This window comes from Salvelinus fontinalis, chromosome 34, assembly GCF_029448725.1.
Source record: "Salvelinus fontinalis isolate EN_2023a chromosome 34, ASM2944872v1, whole genome shotgun sequence".
In the NCBI taxonomy this organism is placed as follows: Eukaryota; Metazoa; Chordata; class Actinopteri; order Salmoniformes; family Salmonidae; genus Salvelinus; species Salvelinus fontinalis.
In genome coordinates this window covers 8,196,659-8,218,011 of record NC_074698.1, presented here as the reverse complement: position 1 = coordinate 8,218,011, position 21,353 = coordinate 8,196,659, and the positions used below count along the sequence as shown (strand labels likewise).

At 46.9% G+C, this 21,353-nt stretch overlaps 1 protein-coding gene and 1 non-coding gene across 3 annotated transcripts; both read right to left on the bottom strand.

Annotated features, from left to right (window-relative positions):
- Positions 1-1,458: 1,458 nt before the first annotated feature.
- Positions 1,459-18,913, bottom strand: LOC129832993 (cyclin-dependent kinase 12-like). Of its 2 annotated transcripts, none has more exons than XM_055897186.1 (14): positions 16,859-18,913; positions 13,126-13,827; positions 12,392-12,571; positions 12,025-12,164; positions 11,487-11,657; positions 11,200-11,389; positions 8,838-8,894; positions 7,932-8,033; positions 7,542-7,619; positions 6,630-6,746; positions 6,375-6,506; positions 5,915-6,138; positions 5,274-5,717; positions 1,459-3,394 (listed from the first exon to the last, which is right to left on the bottom strand). In XM_055897186.1, the coding sequence occupies exons 1-14, from the start codon at positions 18,115-18,117 to the stop codon at positions 2,976-2,978; spliced, it is 4,215 nt and encodes a 1,404-aa protein (XP_055753161.1). In that variant the 5' UTR covers positions 18,118-18,913; the 3' UTR covers positions 1,459-2,975. The 2 variants fall into 2 exon arrangements, 1 of the variants encoding a protein (XP_055753161.1); XR_008756030.1 differs by having other exon boundaries at positions 3,306-3,394; positions 4,773-5,717; positions 16,859-18,912.
- On the bottom strand, positions 12,698-12,834 carry LOC129834063 (small nucleolar RNA SNORA5). Its single transcript, XR_008756191.1, has one exon. It is a non-coding gene; the product is annotated as a small nucleolar RNA SNORA5 (small nucleolar RNA).
- Positions 18,914-21,353: the final 2,440 nt, after the last annotated feature.

Sequence of the window (21,353 nt, the reverse complement as noted above, 5' to 3'; positions counted from 1 at the left end):
CAAGTTGAGGGAACGTGCAATTGGCATGCTGACTGCAGGAACGTCCACCTGAGCTATTGACAGGGAATTTAATGTTAATTTCTCTACAGTAAACTGCTTCTAACATAATTTTTTTGGGGAAAAGCTCATTCTGATTGGCTGGGCCTGGCTGCCAAGTGTTTGGGTTTATGCCTTCCAAGACCCACCCATGGCTGCACCCCTGCCCAGTCATGTGAATTTATCTTGACTCATTTCCTTATATGAACTGTAACTCAGTAAACTCTTTGAAATGATTGCGTTTATATTTTTGTTCAGTATAAACCAAATTTGATCCCATTCACATTCTCACAAAAAAATGGACTATAAATGCACAACGTTACTGCTTCGTTTACCCTGTCCAGAGGGACAGCCCATGTTAGGAGCCTAATGTTGGTCAAACTGAAAAAAAATGGTCTGTTTTCCATTCAATAAAACATGTCAGGTCACTAATGCTGCTACATTTATGTATGAATTTTTGCTCATCGCCTTTCTAAAATACCGGACGAAAGTAGAGAGATTTGTGGCCGGCCCGCGCGAACTGCAATTTCCGTGACTGATTGGTCAATGTAAGCACAGAGCCTGCAGCAGCACTTAACCTTTAGTACTTAAATTGTGCATGAGTTGTCAAATCGTTAAAAAATCAAAACACACACAAAAAATTGCCCTCCTTTTAAAACATTTGCGTCATTTGATTTTATTAAACTAAATCAATAGTAGTGCCACACCTGATTGAAAAGTACTGTGGCAAATTCTGCCTTGCCACACGTTTTCCAGTGACTGTGTGTGTCTGTGTGTGAGAAAGAGAGTGAGAAAGCGTTTGAGAGAAAGATGATTCAATGTGCCACCTAGTGGCCATTCTGAATTCTATCACGCAAAATACACTGAGTATACAAAACATTAAGAACACCTGCTCTTTCCATTTTATAGACTGACCAGATGAATCCAGGTAAAAGCTATGATCCCTTATTGACATCAGTTGTTAAATCCACTTAAATCAGTGTAGATGAAGGGGAGATTGGTTTTAGAATTTTTAAGCTTTGAGACAATTCAGACATGGATTTTGTATGTGTGCCAGAGGGTGAATGGGCAAGACAAAAGATTTAATCGCCTTTAACAGGAAATGGTAGTAAGTGCCAGGCACACTGGTTTGTGACAAGAACTGCAATGCTGCTGGGTTTCACACTCAACAGTCTCCCATATGTATCAAGAATGGTATACCACCCAAAGGACATCCACCCAACTTGACAACTGTGGGAAGCATTGGATTCAACATGGGCCAGCATCCCTGTCGAATGCTTTCGACACCTTGTAGAGTCCATGCCCTGACCAATTATGGCGTTCTGAGGGCAAAATGGCTACAATTCAATATTAGGAAAGTGTTCCTAGTGTTTGGTATACTCTGTGTACATGATAAGAGAATAAAGCACAACACTTTAAGACTTTCTGGTCGCATCATTTCCTTTAATAAATTGAACCGAGAAAACACATATTACAAAATATCATCTTTTACAGTCACATGGTCACATGAAACCCAAAGCCAGATCTCTTCCCAATCTCTCCCTTCCCAAAACATAACAAAAGGAAACACAACCATGGACCATCGTTTTAACATGTAACTTTGTCTTTAAAGTAGAAAATAATCACACAAAACGGATTTGCCGCACAGAGTTAGGCAGGGAGGCAAGAGATAACACAAGGCTATCAGAGATCATCAGGGAAAGCTTTGGAGAGGTGTGTGTGTGTGTGTGTGTGTGTGTAGGTCTATAGGTGTCCAGTCACTATGGGGTTGGGTGACCGGCTTGCTAGCTGTGCCCAGAGAGCCAATGAAAGACTAGTGAGCATAGTAGAGCAGTTAATGACACAGTGTCAGTTTGTGTTTTCTGTCAGTGTGTAGCAGAGGGAGTATGAGGGTTAGAGGCACATGTACCTGTTCCTAGAGAGAGAGCGGTCGAGAATGAACATGATCATTTCTACATGGGAAAGCCAACTGAGGCTGACATACATAGATTGAGCGAGAGAGACAACAAGGGGAGATGGGACTGAGACCCAAATACCTTATTTTACAGTACCTTTGGCCAAGGACACACAAGGTATGCTAATGAATTTTGAGCCATGCCTTCTCGTGTTAATGTGCCTTCCAGAACAGAAGAAACAACTCAACTCTTCCGTGTGGGCAAAGGTCATTCAGGGGTTGCTAAGGTCACAAAGGAGGCACGAGGTCAAAAGTCAGGAGCCAGCTAGCATGATGAGACTGACCGAGTAGTTAACTCACTCTCAGTCCCGGGGTTTTACATCTGTACCCACAGTTAACCACCTCTACATTTCAGACTTGTTCTTTGTTCCACCGGTGTCATACGTAGCAGACACCAACCCCCACCCATTCAACCGCAGATGAAGAGGAGTGAGGACACCAGACTCCAAAACCCACTGATAGCCTCATCGTCAGAGGGCACTGCAGTAGACATAACAATCATTTGAGTTGCAAATAAAACTAAAGAAAATCACAGCTGATCACATTCCATGTGTGGAACTCGTTAGGAACCAACTTCTTCAGCAAGTCAGGAGGTCCAGGAGGAGGGGCAGTGTTAGTGATTGAAGGGTGTGGAACTTTGTCCCACCCCCAGGACTAGAACCCTCACCAAGGCCCAACCCCAGTCTGTTTGTCTAGAGTGGGGCTTAGTTTGTCCTTTAGCCAAACCAACACTGTCCATCTTCACAATAACATCCTCCAAATATCCAGACCCAAAGACCTGCTCTTTTCTCCAGACGAGCAATCTCACAGCCATCTACCTCACATCTTCCAATATACACAACCTGCTCAGGTGAGCTGCTCTTCTGTTCCCACCTAGAGAGACTGGTCTATAGTATCATCATTATCAGTACAGTAGGTGTCCCTGGCTCCTGTCCCTGTAGGTCGGCCCACTGTACCATAGGTCTCTAAACAGGCCCACCCAGGATCAGCGAGCGGTCCTGTGGGCAAAGCGGAGGTCCTGGTCCTTGGGGAACTGTGCTGGGATAGCAGAGGCAGTAGGTTCCATGCCAGTAGGAGGCTCTCTGGCAGGGGATGGTTTAGGGGAGTCAGTCATCCAGGCAGGGGGTGGCTGTCCCCGGACAGGGGTGCCCACGGCGGGGGAGTGGTCCCTGCTGCGCTGGGGGGCCCCAGCCTCTGGGTCCTGTTGGGAGATGAGCTGCAGCAGGGCGGCTGCCACTGCTGGGCTGATGTCCTGACCGGGCCCGAGCTCAGAGCTGGGCTGCTGCTGGCCAGGAGAGAGGAGGGCTGAGGGTGGAGGGCCAGGCGGAGAGGGGGGACGTCGCTCAGAGGATGGAGGGACCTGATTTGTTCCGATCTGCTGCTTCCGCTTGGTGACTGCACAGTCTGAGGAGGTCAGAGAAAACAAGACAGTCAATCAGATATTTACAAGAAACACAAAGCGCAGTTAGTGAGATTTCACCTGGACATTTGTGCCATCTACACTACAGACACATTTTTATTCAATTCCCTTTAGTGACATGTCCCAGGCAAGTGTTTGTGAGTGGGGTCTAGACAACGTACAGCTGTATCTCCCACCGTGGCCAGCAGAGGGAGACCATGTACCATTCCTACCGCTGGATCCTCATCATCCAATCAACAACATCGTTTCAGTTGAATAAATGTTTTCAATAGGCTACTGTAGAATTGGATGAGTAAAACGTGTAGCTGTCATGGGTTGATACTGCTACTAAACACCACAATTGTGATTATGATACATGTTCATTCTCTAAACTAGTCTGGAAGTGTGCCGTCTACGTTATTCCTCCCCTCTTGGTTCATGGTGACTGGTATGTTATAAAATCCTTAAGTAGGTAACCATTTTTTTAAAATGTTGACAGACAAGTTGTAATGTTGAGAGATGATGGAATATCAGAAGACCTCACGGTAACCTAAATAATCAACGTAACATTTATTCACACACGTATCTGAACAACAAAAGAAAGACGCAGGACATGGGGGGGGGGGGGGTGTTCATAACAATAATAATTGATTGGACTTATATAGCGCTTTTCGAGACACCCAAAGCACTTTACATAGTAGAGGGGGATGCTCACCTTAGGGTTTGTTCAACCCTGACAGACACTCAGTTACATTTCAACAACAATACGAGCATGGGTTATAATGGATAGGGAGGGGTAAAAGCTGACGTTTGGGGAGGGGGATGACACTACAGGGAGAGAGGTGCGTAAAGCTCCATGCAGGCCATAAAGCTGAGACAGAGAGAAATGTCTTCTCAGTCTGCTGTCATGGCTACCGGGAAACACTGCTGCTACAATTGTTTCCTAGGCAACAGGGTTGTTGCTTTAAGTGCCAACAGTAGGGCGACTGCAATCAGCAGACTACAGAGGAGAAGGCTTTACTAGCGTTGGATGATTCTGAGGTCTAATGTAAAAGAAAACATACAAAAATAAACATTTAAATGTGTGATTTAAATCAAAGTTAAATGAAAAGACATGCAGGTGAAGTCTAAGGTTCAAAACATTTATTTTTGCGTGATAATTTATTAGACTTCATAAAAATGTGGACATTACAGACTGGTTTTGAATCAATATATTTCTTATGGAAGAACAATCCAAGAAACCTGCTTTAACAAATGGAGAAATGAGAGAGAAAGAAGAAGTGGGAAAAGAAAGCAGTGTGATAAAGAGAGGCAGGACTGAAAGGGTGCAGGGAAAGAGTGCAGTGTGAACCATTGTCTTTCTAACGCTGTAAAACTACAAACCTTCTCTTAGTTTACATTCACACCAATGAGAAAAGTCCTTGTGCCCAAAGCCCAGTCCATGTGACCTGGGCCGTCCGAAGCCACTCTCTGGTCAGACATCTTGAGGACTTGCCAACTTCATGTATGGTATGTTTCCACCTATGTGTGACTGAGTGGGTGAAAGTAGCCTTTGAAGTGGGAGACGGGTGAGACAGACAAAAGGTGGGTGGGGAGTGAAACTGTTGGTGAGAGGAGGGGGGAGAGGTGGTGGGTCTAGACAACATAAAACTTCCTCAAAAAATATTTAAAGTAACCGTGGAATCTTTCTTTTGATTTGCCATTTAGTTAAGATCTTTCATCTCATCAGCTCGTTTATAAAGTAATTTACAACTGCTTTATGGTAAGCAGAAAAATAATTGATGACAAGATCCGCATCATGACAAGATCATCCACCAGTCTCCTTTGAGATCCCCTGACCCAGTGCTCTTTGCCCCGCCCCCTAGAGACTGAACCCAGACTTGCCCTTGCGGTCAGCAGTGGAGGCTGACGAACCGCGAGTCACCGCCTCCTCTGATTGGACACCATTGCTCTCGTCACCTTGCTCAGCCCCCTCGGCCTGCGGCTTGATGAGCTGGCCTAATAGGAGGGCCAGGAGGTTGGTCTGGTCATCCTGGCTGAGGGGCGGCTCGCTGTGGTGCGGGGAGGGCTCCTGAGGCTCTGGGGGAGGTTCGGGGGGCTGGGACCTAGCCAGACCCTGGTCCTCTGAGGCCCCCCGGTGGTGGGAAGCCTCGGTCAGGGCAGACAGGGACTGGCTAAGGGTCTCTAGCTGCTGCTGGCTCTCTGGGTTGGAAGAGACGTTGAGGAGCTGGGCCATCTGAGGCAGGCTGAGGTCTGTCTGTCTCTGCAGCAGGTTCAACAGTACAGCCAGCTCTGTCTGGTTCAGCTGCTCCGCCGCAGCACCCAGGCCTGATGAGAGAGAGAGACAACGGTCACACATACTGTAGACAGCAGCCTGCTGAGAGTGTATGGAGACAACATGTGTTCACATTATAGACTTACAACAACCCTTGTCTACCTGTGCAGCCACTACCTAACCAAGGAGACATTTGGATATGGGTATGCTCTTCTATAGTAGCGAACTGTGACTACTGTGTCTGCCTGACCTGCTAGCTCATTGGCTGAGATGGCTGAGGACGGTGGTCTTCCCGGCGGAGGGGGCGGGGCTCCAGCTGGGCTGGCTTGGGGCCGGCTGTTCTCTCCACTGGAAGCCCCCGAGGGGTCCTTACGGGGCACTTTGGGCACAGGCACATCCTCAGGCAGCCCGCTCTGACGCTGGCGCCGCCGTTTCTTGCTCCACAGCTCGTGGCAGTCCTGCCAGTGAGGGAGACTGGAGAGAGAGAGAGAGAGAGAGAGTATGATAAAGAGGTAAAAACAGGGTGATGAAAGTATGAGGGAGAGAAACAAAAAAGCAAAAGGTAAGCGTATGGGAAAGAAAGCGAGAGGGGTGTTGGGTGTGACAGAAAGAAAGCAATAAGGGTTTGGGAGTATGGTGGTGGATAGTTTGAGGTTGTTCTCGAGATGTAATGGGCTCAGGAAAGGACAGGGCAAAGACGAGGTCCTCACTTGGGCGGGGACATCTTGCTGGGCTCCACGTTACACAGGAAGTCACTATTGAGGGCCTGTTCGGCCGTGCAGCGCCGCGCAGGGTCAAGGGTCAGCATGCGGTCCAGCAGGTCCAGGGCCTGAGCAGGCAGACTGACAGAGAGAGATGAGAGCACGCGAGTCAAACAAATAGCATCAACACCCGACGTACTGCCACAACTATCAGATTGATGAAAGGACAAGAAAATCCCATGGTGTGCATGTCATGTTGCGTACAAGGCAAACTCCTCGCGTAGCCGTCGGCGGTACTGTTTCTTGGGCTTCATGGTGTTGAAGTAGGGCAGCTTGATGACGTCAGGCCAGGCAGCGGGACACGGGCTCCCACACAGACGACTGAGACAGAGAGAGAGAGAGCTGTGGTAAACATGGCCTGTATCCCAGATAGCAGCCTATTCCCTATATAGTGCAATGCTTTTGACCAAGGCCCTTAGAGCTCTGGTCAAAAGCAGTCCGCTATACAGCAGGGGTATTCAACTACTATTTGAGAAGGTCCAGTCCCACAAATTTCTTAAGCGGCAAAGGTCCAGATGGGCATTTATCATTTATCAGTGCAGTAACAAACCCCAACCTCAAAACCCATACGACCCGAAATGGTTCACACGCCTCTTGTTGGGCGAAGAGAACATCATTTTAATAAGCTCATTTCCTGCAATTCTACACATTTTGCCATTTCTTATGTGTGTTCATATGTGTGTTCATATGACTCAATCAAATCTAAAATGGGGGACCAATGTGGGTCGAGGCCCCTGAGCACATCATTTGGCCATGATAACTACAAGATTTAGGTAGCTGGACAACTTACCTCTCTAGCTAACATCAACTGGACATTTATGACAAGTTACAAAAAAAGCTCTTTAAGATCTGTCAGTGAATGACAAAAGAGGGAACCTGCCCATGCACTTCCAAATGTAGAAATCGCACTCAACCGCAGTAGGTTGAAAGCCCGACTGAGTTCCAAAAACAAAAGAAAGTCAGGACCTCGCGGCCCGTATCGACCCAATTCTTGGTCTGGACTGCGGTCCACCTGCTGAGTATTACTGCTATATAAGAAATAGGTTGCCATGTCTCAGACAGGATTTTAATGTGGCGATGCAGTCTTCCAGGCAGCAGGGGGCAACAGCAGCATACCTGATCAACTCTAACTGCAGCAGCTCCTGATTGGCCTGGAAGATGGGCTTCTTGGTGAACAGTTCTCCCAAAATACACCTGTGCACAAACATTCAATGGACAATGTTGATAACTCACTTTTTTTTTTTAAAGGACTTACAAATCTTGAGTTAGGATTTGTTAAGAGATAATTCTAGATAATTCTCTGCCAGTCCTTAGGGTTTAGAGCTCCGACTACTTCAGTAAAAATGATATAGCAGTTTTATAGTGACACCATGTGGAAAATAAGGTAAGTGCAATCTGTTATCCTACGTGTTTGATTGGAGAATGTGTGTGAATGAAATGTGTCCAGATACATGGCAGTGTGTGGGTGAGTCGCGCTGAGCTGTGTGTGTGTGTGTGTGTACTAACCCGCAGCTCCAGACATCAATGGCTGGAGAGTACCTCTCCTCTCCCAGGAGGAGCTCAGGGGGGCGGTACCATAGCGTGATTACTTTATTAGTGTAGGGTCGACTGGAGAAAGCAGGGAAGGGAACATTCAGATATAACACGCAGATACAGTACCAGTACTGCTACTCTGCCCTCCGGTGCCCAAACACCCACAATTCATCCCTCAACAATGGGCCGACGGAGGGAGAACCTCTTTATACAGGACACAGCACCACCAAGTGGGGAATCATTGGGATAGGCGTTTTCATTCAGATTGCCATGGCAACCGAGGCCTTTTCTCAATTGGATTTGCTCAACTCCAGCGTCCTCTCTCCTCCGTCTTTTCTCGCTTTCTTTTGAAGAAGGTCAAAGGTAATCTAGGATAGGTGAGGGAACGTGGATGAAAATGTGTTTGTATGAAATGAGACTCCTCCACTCACAGATCATGAGGCAAATTAGGTATACATTGGTGGATCCCAGAATAAATGTGTAAAGTGATAAAAACTAAATGAAATAGCATATTGTTTGTGTGCATGCTTTTCTCCCCCAACAAAACAAAAGCGGGTGTGGCAGATATCAAAACTTCCGTGAAGGACTCTGGTAGGATACACATGACTATCCTCATGAAAGGTGGCTGTCAAAGAGGGAAGGACACTGTTCCGGTCGCCTACTAACAAATTGAAATTTCCTTGACCACTTATCGGTTTCCATGTCACAGAGGTCGTCGGACAGAGGAGAGAGGGTGGAGGACGTGCTTTTTCCCCAAATGAGAAAAGGCCAGTGTGAGGGTCACAGTTTAAAAAGGTTTGAACCCGGGGAAGGAAGGACCTCTGACTTTATGATGATGTCATTGTTTCTCCGAAGCAACTTGAGAAATCCATGTCTCACCTTTCCTCTGAGTTGTAGAGGCGGGCCAAACCAAAGTCAGCCAGTTTGATCTGACCACTGCACGAGGAGAGAGATAAAGAAGTTAGAGACAGAGAACTCAAACTCAATAACACCACAACTTATTACATTTCTACAGCTGTTAACTTACACAACCCTAACTACACAAGTGAATAATTCAATCAAAACAGCGAGGCAGAGGAAAGGGCATTTGAATTCCCATGGGTAGAACGTTGCACATCGAAAGAAGCACCGATCAAAAGGAAAAACCCAATCCTACTATAGCTACAACAATCCTTTCAAACAACTCCCTGGTGCTCACTACTAAAACCCACACAAACTGCTACTGTTGCCATTACCATAACATTCTAGGTTAGTGTGTCCATTGTTTATACCAGGGACCGGCAAAGCTATGCTTTTCCCTCCTTGGGGAACATTCAATTTCCACGACAACTAAGAGCGTTGAAGTGCGAGGCTGAACTCGGCCGCTGTTTTGGTCCCGTAGATACCACGCTGTAGCAGCGTGAAGCGCGGAGATACTCTGTGTGACAGGAAAGTCTTGCACCACGCTCATCTCCCTATCTGCTGTGCTGCTCGTCATCTCGTTGAGTCTACCTTTAAAACTAGCACTGTGGAACTGTATCATTTCAAACGGGCAGTGAACCATCTCGGCGACCAGCCAGCAACATCTTACGGACCGGCCCATGGAGAAACACGGTTCCTTCCTCCTTCTGAACCTTTTAGTGTTGTCACGATACCAACATTTTACTAATGATACGATACGAGGGGGGGGGGGGGGTCAGAGGCCTAGCATCGTGTTCGCCCCGTCTCCCGGACGCTTGTTTCTGTTTCCTAAACGTTCTGCGCACGTGCTACGCAAAAACCTGTCACTGAAATTCACACTTCTACTCAATACGACACATTGCATTTAACTGCATAGAATGGCTGATTTGCTCATATTTACAAAGGCCTACCTGAGATTTGGCTGGAGGAATGGGAGGAAGGAATAGAAATGGTCTGCATGGCATTGTAGCAGTAAGGGGGAAAACGCTGCACGACACATTTACTCTTCAGTTAACACAGACACAGTTTCCCTCTCTCATAAACACACACACACACTGCTCCCAACTTTGAAAACGTTAGGCACCAAACAGAAGGAGCCCCAGAAAGAAACAGACATTGGATATAGTTTAGGCTTACATTAGTCCTATCTAAATGAATCTAGCTTTGAAGCACATCTCATGAGTAGCAGACCCTTTTCCGTTCTTCCTGTGCCAATCAAATTAGCCCAAAGCTACTGTCAAGTTACCAGATTGTTAGCTAGCTAGGTAACACGACTGAACAAAGTTAGCGACCCCGGATACGTTTAAAAAAAACTACCCGCGACATGATTTGTGAAATTATATCAAATGCGCACGAATCCCGCTAGAAAGACAAAAAGGTATCTCTGGTAATATCGCTCAGATGTTTTGTTGCTGTTGCAGTTTAGGCTAGAGACAAGCCGTTTCTTTTGCTGCAAAGCTGCAAACATGCCTGTCGTGAAGCGGTGCTCCATCTCCGACACTCACGGGCTGTATGACAGTGAACTCGCAAAGTCTACTCTGACTGGCCTCTGTTCCTGGTTAGGACAGGCGATGAAATTATACAATGTATCAACATTGCTTGAACTGCGCGCTGCTCCAACGTAACACACGTACAAATCTAACAGGAGACATCGGGGTCTGCATCCCCGCTCGCCATCACGGATAAATTATATTTGAAAAAACAAATGGAGGAATAGATGAGCATAAAGAGGGGAAGAAAGATAAGCAGGTAGTGGATGCTGGGAGAAGCAGGTGAGTGAGGGCTGGTAGGGGATGCTGAGAGATGCAGGTGAGTGAGGGCTGGTAGGGGATGCTGAGAGAAGCAGGTGAGTGAGGGCTGGTAGGGGATGCTGAGAGAAGCAGGTGAGTGAGGGCTGGTAGGGGATGCTGAGAGAAGCAGGTGAGTGAGGGCTGGTAGGGGATGCTGAGAGAAGCAGGTGAGTGAGGGCTGGTAGGGGATGCTGAGAGATGCAGGTGAGTGAGGGCTGGTAGGGGATGCGGCTGGCTGATTATAGCCGCCATACGTGATACGTGCATGAAAGGGAAGTGGACATTATTGGACCTCTGCAAACAAAAGACTAGTGGCTGGTGCTTCAATTCAACTGACTTAATAAACCCAACTGACTTCATAAACATTTTATAACAGGCAGCAGATTCTTTAGATCGGTAGGGCTGAACGACTCAGTAGTATCATAGGAAACGGTACCACGGTATGTTATATTGTTGGTATCATAAGTATCATGGCGTTTTGGTACCGTGATATTACCATGTTACACTAGTACCTGTTGTTGAGCAGTATGTTGGAGCACTTGATGTCTCTGTGCAGGAAGTTCTTCTTGTGGCAGTAGTCCAGACCCTCCATCAGCTGTCTCATGAAGCTCCTCACGTGTTCCTGGGAGAACTGACACAGCCCCGACTCCAGCAGACCCATCAGGTCATGATCCATGTACTCAAACACCAGGTAGAAGGCACCTGACGGGACAGGCAAGGGTAAGGAGCATGCGCATACAGGCACAGACATACACCAAGCAACAACAAAAACACACACACACAGTCCCCCTTTCCACACCTTTGTCCTTCTTGAAGTCCAGTGCGTCCTGTTTGTCTGTGACGATCTCCTTCATGTTGACCACGCTGCGGTGGTTGAGCTGGCGGAGGATCTTGATCTCTCGGATGGCCGTGATGGGGAAGCCCTCCTTCTCATTGTCCAGACGCACCTTCTTCAGAGCCACCAGCTCGCCTGGAGGGCAGGAGGAACAACGTGAACATTACAGATTACGTCACGGTCCAATGTAGGCGGTGGATGAAAACATGTGTTTTATGGTACCAACTCTGTTGATTGTCCTGATCAAAAGATGAATAAAACTAGCTAAATAGAACACATTTGTCCAATGTACACCCAACGGAAATGTGTCTTCTGCTTAATTTCAAATCCCTCTGAAAGAAACACATAGAGAGGCTGGAGCAAAGGAGACACGGGGAGGCGAGATCAGTCACAACACCACGTGGCATACACACACACTGCAGGCGTGGTGATCCTTTGAGCCGCTCTCAAGAACAACGAAACACAGGTATGCCAGTGAAATGGCAGCACACGGGGCTCTCACCGGTGTCTTTGTCCTTGGCCTTGTACACCTGGCCGTAGGTGCCCTCCCCGATAATGCCGATGATGTCAAACTTGTCCACGCAGCGTTTGCCCCAGTCGCTCTGTGTCTGTTTGCGTTCGCCATAGCGTGGACAGCAAAACCTAGACAGGAGAGCCGAGGAGACTTGCTATTAGGAAACGTTTTACCTCACGGAATAAGCCCTTGATGATAACTTTGTACTATCTTATGCTTATTGTTTTCTGTCTGTTGAAAGGAAATAGGCTGCGGTGGGAGAGGAGCGCTGTGGAAAAGAGGAGTGTAGAGAGGTGGTTTGGGGTGATTGATAAGGAGGAGATGGGTAGGTTCGGTTGAGCAGATAGGAACTCACTTTGGTCTCTTCTTGAGAGCGGACTGGGGTGGAGGTGGAGCTCTGTAGACGGGGGACTGAGGGGGAGAGGGGTCTCCTCCGGCCAGCGTGGGGGGCAGCGGGAGGTCGGTCAGAGACGGCCGATTCCGCACCTCTTTCTCCTTCCTGGAAGACCTCTGAGGAGGAGTGGACTTCTTCGGACTGATGGAGGGAGAGAGAGAAAAAGAGAGAGAGAAATGGAAGGTAGAGAAGGAAGGAGAGAAAAATAACATTTCATTACTCCTCCACATCATAGTTTCTCTGGTGAGTTTGGATTTTCTTTTCCTTATATGTCTGTAGCACAAATGTATCCCCAACTACCATGACAAAGGGATGTGAGGCCCATGAACTACAGTTTCACTTTGGCAGCCATTTTGGCCAGTGCAGTCCACTGTAGAGGAAGCACTGAATTTGACAAGGCTGCAAGGAGTTAGTAATTATTTTGAAGTCCCACGTAGGCCTGTTTTGACTACTTGACATAGTAACGGTCTAATGGCAACTAAAGCTTCGACCACAGAGCATTCAGGTAATCTGTTCAGAATTCCAGTACTGTACTGCAGGCAGGTGTGTGTTTCAGAGAGACTGACTGTCGGGTGAAACCTGAGCCTACAGTATAGGCCTAATGACTGTTCTGTTGATGACTACACGTTTGCCAAGCAACAGGACTGGGGAGAGGAGAGTTGTGTGTGTTTGTGTATGCGCGTTTCATGGCTTACCTGTCCTGGCAGTCTCCCACTAGCATGGGTGGTAAAGGCAGGGGGGGCAGAGTGGAGGTCTTGTGGATGGGTGTCAGGCGGGCAGGGCTGCGTGTGGGCATGGGGGCAGGAGAATTGGACTGGGGGGACGACAATGAGGAGGAGGAGAGGGCTGTGGAGGGTGCGAGGCTGGCCTCAGTCTGGCCCTGGGGTGTAGGTGGCTGAAGTTGGATGACAGGGGCGGAGGGCAGAGGAGGTGGAGGTAGTGGGGTCGTCTGACCGGGGGGCAGAGGGGGTGCAGGAGATGAGAAGGGTGGAGATGCAGAGCCGTGTTCTTCCCCAACAAGAGTGTCCTGGGGCTGGGGTGCACTGGGTGGAGGCTGGAGGTCCGCGGCTTGGACAGTCTCTCTGTCAGGTACTCTCTCGGGCTCAGCTTTAGGGGGGCGTGAGGTGGACCCTTTGGTCTTGCGTGACGAAGGTGGAGGGGAGGGGGGGCGAGCTGCAGCCACCGCAGCCTGGCGCTCCTTCTTCCTCCGGCTAAGCTCCGCCCCCAGGCTGGAGTTGAGTGGCAGGCGGGAGGAGGGTGGGGAGCGGCTGGTGGGCCGGCTGCTGTGAGACCCGCCCCCCCCGGCAGAGGACGAATGCTTCTTGTTGCGAGAGCGAGAGGAGGAGCGACGGGAAGAGGAGAAAGGCGGCGAGCGACTCCGGGAGCGAACTGAGCGCCTGGAGAGAGAGGAGGGAAGATGTTAGGAAAACAATAATTCCTTGTTGACTGCAAGTTCTCGCTCTAAGTTGGGAGTGAGCACCAAGACAGAGGAACTAGAAGGGAGGCCATTTGACATTACTGGGGCATTTTGCACTTGTGTATTAAGGTGTTAATAAAAACAACAAATGGCACGTCATTACAAATGATAACTACCAAACCTGTGTTATGTATATATAATGAGATAAGACCATGCGGCAAGCTCACTCCACAGCTAGCTTGGCATTTCACCAATTGTGCTATCGAATTGGATCCTTTTCTATAACAACTGGTTTGTAAGTGGTCAACTGGCGGTCACGTGTGTTGGCGAGGCAGGACCCTGATTCAAGCTCAGTTAGAGGCAAGTTCAGGGAGGTAGTGCTATTTGCTAAGATAACACATTTTATGTGTAATTGCGGTCAGTGTGCTGTCTCCTTCCATATACGCTACACTTCCCATTCCCTTAGTCAGCATACAAACATACAATTAGGTCAGTCAGGGAGACAACCTTTGCTTTAGTCTGAACTTAAAGTAGCCAATGTGTGCACAAACGTCCTCCAGGAGTCTACGGTCTTGTGAGTTAACCTCAACATTCCTCTGGCATTAGGCCAAATAGCTTAGGGACATAAATTCAAACACCTCATCACCATACATACTTTGATAACCATCAAAGTAACCCTTATTCAAATGTGGGAGACGTAAGATGAAAAGTATGAAGATTCTGAACATACTTAAAGGGATACTTCGGGATTTTGGCAGAGTGAGATAAACTCATCAATACCATTTTTATCTTTGTGTCCAGTATGAAGGAAGTTCGAGGTAGTTTTGAGAGACAATGCTAACTAGTTAGCAATTCTGCTAGCGCTAGTTGGCAACTTCCTTCAAACTGCATGCAGACATAAAAATGGTATCCACAAGTTCATCTGACTCTTGCGAAGTAGATTTGTATTTTTGATTTTACCTGGCAAATCAGTTAAGAACAAATTCTTATTTACAATGACGGCCTCATAAAGGGCGCTTGGAAGAGGATGGCACTGACGAAAATAATTAAGTATCCCTTTAACTGCGGAGACAACATTCAGATTCAATCATTTGTTTGAAGGTTAGGAAAACAAATTAACTAGTAGCAAGTGAACATGTCCCTGAGCATGAAGACTTATAAAAGTCTACAAACTAAATCTAAAATGTGATTATTATAAGTTAATAACTGGGACATTGTGGGTAATTAGCTAGACTAAACAAATAGCCTACAGTTAGCTACATGCTCGACTGGCACCCGAGTGACGCAGCGGTCTAAGGTACTGCATCTCAGTGCTAGAGGCGTCACTACAGACCCTGGTTCGATTCCAGGCTGTATCACAACCGGCCGTGATTGGGAGTTCCGTAGTGCGGTGCACAATTGGCCCAGCGTCGTCCGGGTTAGGTTTGGCCGGGGTAGGCCGCCATTGTAAATAAGAATTTGTTCTTAACTGACTTGCCTAGTTAAAGGTTAAATAAAATTAAATGAAATAAAAAGACTACAACTACATGATTCACCAACAGCATCTTTCAACAGAGTCTACTGACAGCAGAAAACCTTTTAACGATCACTACGGAGGGCCTAGTTTTATCGTACAGCTATGCCCCATCCCACCAACAGAAGCTCAAGGTCCACTCTCTGATGCAACACAAAATGAAAATGGCTGAATGTCAACAGCCTAACCCAAGGCTCTCTAACCCTGTCCCTGGAGAGCTACCATCACCCTGCTGTCTGGCTAGTGTAGTCTATCCCCCAATGTATGCCCTCTCCTGCTCCAAAGACCACCACAGCTCCTCATAGACCTTGAGCCTGTGTCTGTCTGAGCCCAATGCGATGCCTCTCCTGACTTCCATAGGTTTCCCTTCCCCTTCTACACCACATGGCAAGAGGCAACAACTCCCTGGCAGAAACAGCCCTGCATGTCACACAGACACATCTGAACATAGAATCAATGTCTCTTCCCTGACCATAGTTTTAAATAGCCCATACAGGACATTGCAACCTGGCCTAGCCATTCCCATTCCAACACCCTGAGGCTAGGAGCACAGGAGAGGAAGCTGCAGGTACTGTCAGTTACCCATGGCTCAATCCTCAGCTGTCTAAAGCGCTGTCTCAACCACTTACGCTTTAAAAGGTGCAATATGCAGAAATCTCTACGCCATTTCCTGTTTGCTAAAATTTTAATAGTTTGCCTAATTTCAGTTTGTGACTAAACAAGCAATGCATCATTGTACCAACTAAACTCGCTGTGAAATATTGTCTATAACCCAAAATATTGTATTTTCAGCTGTTTGAAGCTGGTGTACAAAACCGAACGTAAAAGACGCAAAATCGAAGCTTAACAGGAAGCATAGAAATAGCACACATAGAACATATCTACTGCTTCTTAAACTTACTTTCAATGAGAATGGCAGATCTATAAACTCACATTTCTATGTGAATTTGGTCAGGTCGCACCAAAAAATTACATATTGCAGCTTTATCAAACACACAGTACAAGCACCTCCTTAGCACACAGACAAAAGGGGGTAGAAAGCAAACAGTAGAAACAGTCAGAGTGGCCCTGTTCCAGTATGACCAATGAGAACATCAACAGTAACAACACCAGTTCATTATCACGTTCGCGGCCTTACTGGGCCTCTGTAAAAAGGCACCTTGGGCATTTGTGAGAATCAATGTGTGTGTTAGACAGCACTGGTGAATATGCCTCTATGTGTGGAGGTGCATGCCATGCATACAGTGAGTGAATAACCGACTGAGATTGGGGGACTAGTAGTAGTCCATAGCTACATGTTAGTATTAGGGTGTGTCTCAAAAGACACCATATTCCCCTTGTAGTCCACTACTTTTGACCAAAGTCTCATGGGGCCTGGTCAAAAGTAGTGCTGTATAAAGGGAATAGAGTGCGATTTGGTACGAATTACGCAACTAGCATAAATGTGAATATGAGACAAACTGAATGGAAGGTGGCTGGGCCCGGCTAGAATACTCACCGGGACACAGGACTAGTGCTGGAGGACCTGCGGTTACCATAGGGACTGATGGAGCGTCTCCTTGAGTAGGGGCTGTCGTCTCGCTCATAGCTGGAAGACCTCTGCCTGCTGGCGTAGGGGCTGTCCGACCTCTGCCTGCTCCGCCTGGACATCTCCCTGTAGGGGCTCGGGCTCTGTGGGGCCGGCCTGCGTCTCTGGTGGTGGTAGCTGTCCACCTCCTGGCCGTAACCACCGACCATGGGGCTTCCATTACCCCCTCTCCTTGGGGGGCTGGGGGACTGTGTAGGGGCTGTTACCTTCCGGCGAGGGCTCCCCCTGCTCGAGGAAGGCTGTCCCTTGCCCTTAGGGCTGGACTTGTGGCTCTTTGAGGACTTGCGTTGGCTCCTCTCTGTCCGGACCTTCTGAGAGGCAGAGGTGCTCTGGCTGGCGGTTGCATCCCCCCGACCCTCACGTCCCTCTCTCTTCTGTGGCTTATCCTTGCGAGACTTCCCGGAGCGGCCACCCTCCTTGCTGCGAGATGACGAGGAGGAGGATGTGGTGCTTCCCACACTGGCCACAGTTTGGGCCTGGGAGGAAGGGGGCAACTCTCCACGCTTTGGCCCCAAGTCAGCCTCCAGCTGACCCTGACGTCGTGACCCGGAGGACTGGGATGCTACAGAGGACAGAGAGGCCACCTTCTCCTTGACTTTCCCAGAGCTCCCTCTCTCACGGTCTTTGCTGCTTTTTTTCTTGGTACTCTGACCCCCTTCCCCAGAGTCTCTAACTTTGTTGGGATCCTTCGACTTTTTGCGAGAGTGTCGGTGCTTGTGTTCCCGACCATCTCTACCAACAGCCCCGCCCCCATCCCCTTTACTATAATCTGGGACAGGTTCTAACCGATCCCCAGACCCTCTCTCAGCAGGCGGGTCCGAAAAAGTATCTGAATCGGAACTTATGTCGTCATATTCTACCAGCGGCTTCACGGCGCTAACGGAAGGAGGCGCTGTGGAGGCGAGCGCAGAAAAACCAGGGCCCTGAGCCACCTCGGACTCACGTCCATGTTTGGCTGATTTATGCCGTTTGCGCTTGGAAGAAGATGGCACTGACGACTTTGACTGGAGGTTACCGTCCTTGCTCGTCATGTTGCCCGCAGAGGTATGAGGCAGGACCAGGGGCTGGTGTAGCCCGCTGTTGCCGCTCGTTGTTTGGGGTGGCAGGGCACTGCTACTGTTGGATTCCGACTTCCTCTTGGTCCCATGGTGTCTATCCGACCCAGGCATTCCTCACGTCAGCGGCGGAACCTCTCCCGAGCGTGGGCCTCTGTAGCCGAGATAATACATTAACGGGAGAGTAGTACTCCGAAATCCGGTAAAATGAGATCCAGTGTTCTAAGCAAGCCGACAAATGGAAAATAGTCTGCCCAGGTTTAGTCCTCACGCATTACCCACGTCGTTCGGCCGCATGGTTTGTCAAATCAGAAAAATAAAGGTTGTTAGTGCCAAAAAGCGCCACTAAAATGAAGGCCTGTGCATTTAGCTAGTTTGAGAAACTGGCTGAAAAGGCCCAAACAATAAATCGGAGCATTGTGCGCTCTTCTCCGTTTCTATTTGGCTAGCTAGCTCTGTGTAGCTAGCGTGCTGTTTGGTAAAAAACGAAAGAAAAAAATAAGTCCCTTTTCTTTTAGAGTCCCTTTTCCGGTGCCAAGCTTAGTTTAGGTGTTATTGTTCCTTAGATTTACGGTTTTGGAGTTCAATAAACAAACAGTTAGCCGTCATTAACAGCCGATGTTGTTTCTCGAACAAAATGAAAACTTGACCCGGTTGGTACTGTTTACATGGTCCCTTTTAATATAATTTTTATCTCTTGTTAATTTGATATTGATCAGAAATTATAGTATTTTCATGTGCAGTAGATGTTCCAGTTTATTTTTAATGGCTCTGGGAATCAACCAGGCCTATCTTTAGGGCGATGATAGTGGATTTAATAACATCCACAGCCCTATCAAGAGACGACAACCGCCATTGTGGCTCCTGTTATAAATTCTGCAACTGCGCTCTTATCGTTATCGCCCTATGACTGGAACCGGAAGTCTCGACGGCTGTCATTCTTCATGGTAGCGCAGCAACAGCCTATCACAAAGCGCTATCCAGGGAGCTGCACAACCAACCGCCCTTGTCGAGACGCAATTTTTCACCTGTAGAGGGCCTATTAAATATAACTTTCTTTCCATGAAAGTCAACATTATTGTTTTCCAAATACATTAGCTAGCTTGTAAATAATTTAAACAACTTCAGAAGTTAACAACAAAATACCGAACACAAAAACGATACGGGTAGAGTAATGTGTCTTCATTTTATTGAGAAATTGTACAGAAAGTGGCCATAGCCCTGTGCAGCCGTCCAACGAGAAACAGCTAGCTATGATGTGTAAGTACAGATACTGAGACCCCGCTGTCGCAAAACATAGCAAACTGACACTAACCGACTTAAAACAAATTTATTTTTTTATCACTCAGTGGTTTCACCTAAAAAAAACACAGCACTCAGTGGTGTCACCCCAACAACCACAGAAATGGTAACCAGAGACCAACTGTTGCTTCCATGAGGAATCACCACATTCAATAATTATTTAATTTTGCTCCATAATAAATCACTGCAGTGCTCAACATTAGACAGTTTCTAGTAGTAACGCCAATGTTAAATAAATACTAACTTATTTCTTTCAACACTAATGTAACACGTAGACCGGTCTCTAATGTAATGTAGACCGGTCTCCACCATCAGAGACTTGTGTTATGAAAAAGTATCCATAATTGTATGTTGAAACATATAGTAAATTATCTAACCGATACCTCCAATTCCAACCTGGACTCAATGGTAGACGTAACATAGTCAACAAAGTCCGGGACACATTCAAATTAGTATGATATGTTACATTTAGTATGGTATGTATTAATTTGCAGATGTCCATCATCCATTTCTATGATATGTTACGAATTTGCAATAGGTATGATATGTTACTAATTCCAATTTGTTGTGGCTAACGTAAATTTTAGCTAGGTGGCTATGTTAGCTAGGCTAGGGGTTAACATTAAGGTTAGGATTTAGGTTCAAGGTTTAGGGGAAGGGTTAGCTAACATGCTAAGTAGTTTCAGAGTAGTTAAATATATATTTATCTGTTATTTAACTAGACAAGTCAGTTAAGAACAAATTCTTATCTACAATGATAGCCTAGGAACAGTGGGTTAACTGCTTTGTTCAAGAACAGATGTTTACCTTGTCAGCTCAGGGATTTGATATAGCAACCTTTCGGTTACTGGCCCAACGCTCTAACCACTAGGCTACCTGCCACCCCAAATGTAGTAAGTAGTTGCAAGGTTGCTAATTAGCTAAAATGCTAAAGTTGTGCGTGATGAGATTCGAACACACAACCTTTGGGTTTGAGACCTTTGCATTAGCTAACATGCTAAGTAGCTAAAAAGTAGTAAGTAGTAGCTAAAGTTGTCTGTGATGAGATTTGAACACACAATCTTTGGGTTCTATACCTTCGCATTAGCTTAACATGCTAAGTAGTTGCAAAGTAGCTAAAAAGTAGTAAGTAGTTATAAAGTTGTCTGTGATGAGATTTGAACACACAACCTTTGGGTTGCTAGATGTTCTTGTCATATCCACACCAACCAACCAACCAACCACCCTCCTTTCGTTTTTACCGGATTTTAGTTTTTAAACGGATTTTAGTTTACTATGTTACGCCTAGTCTATGAGACCAGCCTGCCATTTCTCGACCAACTACGCTTGCCCATTGCTGTGTTCACAACCACTTGGAACTCGGAAAATATGAAGGCAAATAATGACGTTTGTTTTCTTCAGGTTGGAAAGTCAGAGCTCTAGAAAGAGGCCCGAGTTCCCGAGTTGGATGATTGATCAAATCGATTTTTCCCAGTCAGACCTAGTTTTTTTTCGGAGTTCCCAGTTGTTTTGAAAGCACTAGTCGGAAGGCGGAGATTTCCGAGTTCCCAGTTGGTTTGAACGCGGCACATGTCCCGGATATATGACGTTGGCAGCTGAACCTATGTGCATGCGACGTTGGAAATTATAGCCAAAGTATATTTCCTCCGTTATAAAGACATTATGTGTAATCATGTTATCTTTATACTGTGTGAGTCGACAATAGCAATCCAGAAAGAACTGCAACTTGATTTAAAGTGCAATGGCTCAGCATGGATTTCTACTCCCTGTTTACATGCACCTTTTCCCGCTATAATGACATCGGATGACAAGTCACGTATATGTGCCTTGATTGGTTTCTTGCGAGCTGGAAGCAGTCCAAAGCGGAAGTGCTCTTTCCCCAAACAGCAACAACAAAGTTACAATGTATCAATTCGTTCATCAGATTGGCAGTTTCAGAATGTTGTCCATTGTTTTGTCAGTGGCTATTGAAGTTATATATATATATATATATATATATACGTTTTATAATGGGAAATAATGGACACCACAGTGCATTATTTTTTAAT

Bases quoted from the DNA above. Each gene is read 5' to 3' on its own strand.
- LOC129832993 (XM_055897186.1), bottom strand. From the start codon at position 18,117: ATGCCTGGGTCGGATAGACACCATGGGACCAAGAGGAAGTCGGAATCC. The intron at 12,572-13,125 runs GTAAGCCATGAA...TCCCTCCATCAG, and splicing joins GTGGGAGACTGCCAGGACAG to TCCGAAGAAGTCCACTCCTC. The intron at 11,658-12,024 runs GTGAGAGCCCCG...CCTGCCCTCCAG, and splicing joins GGCCAAGGACAAAGACACCG to GCGAGCTGGTGGCTCTGAAG.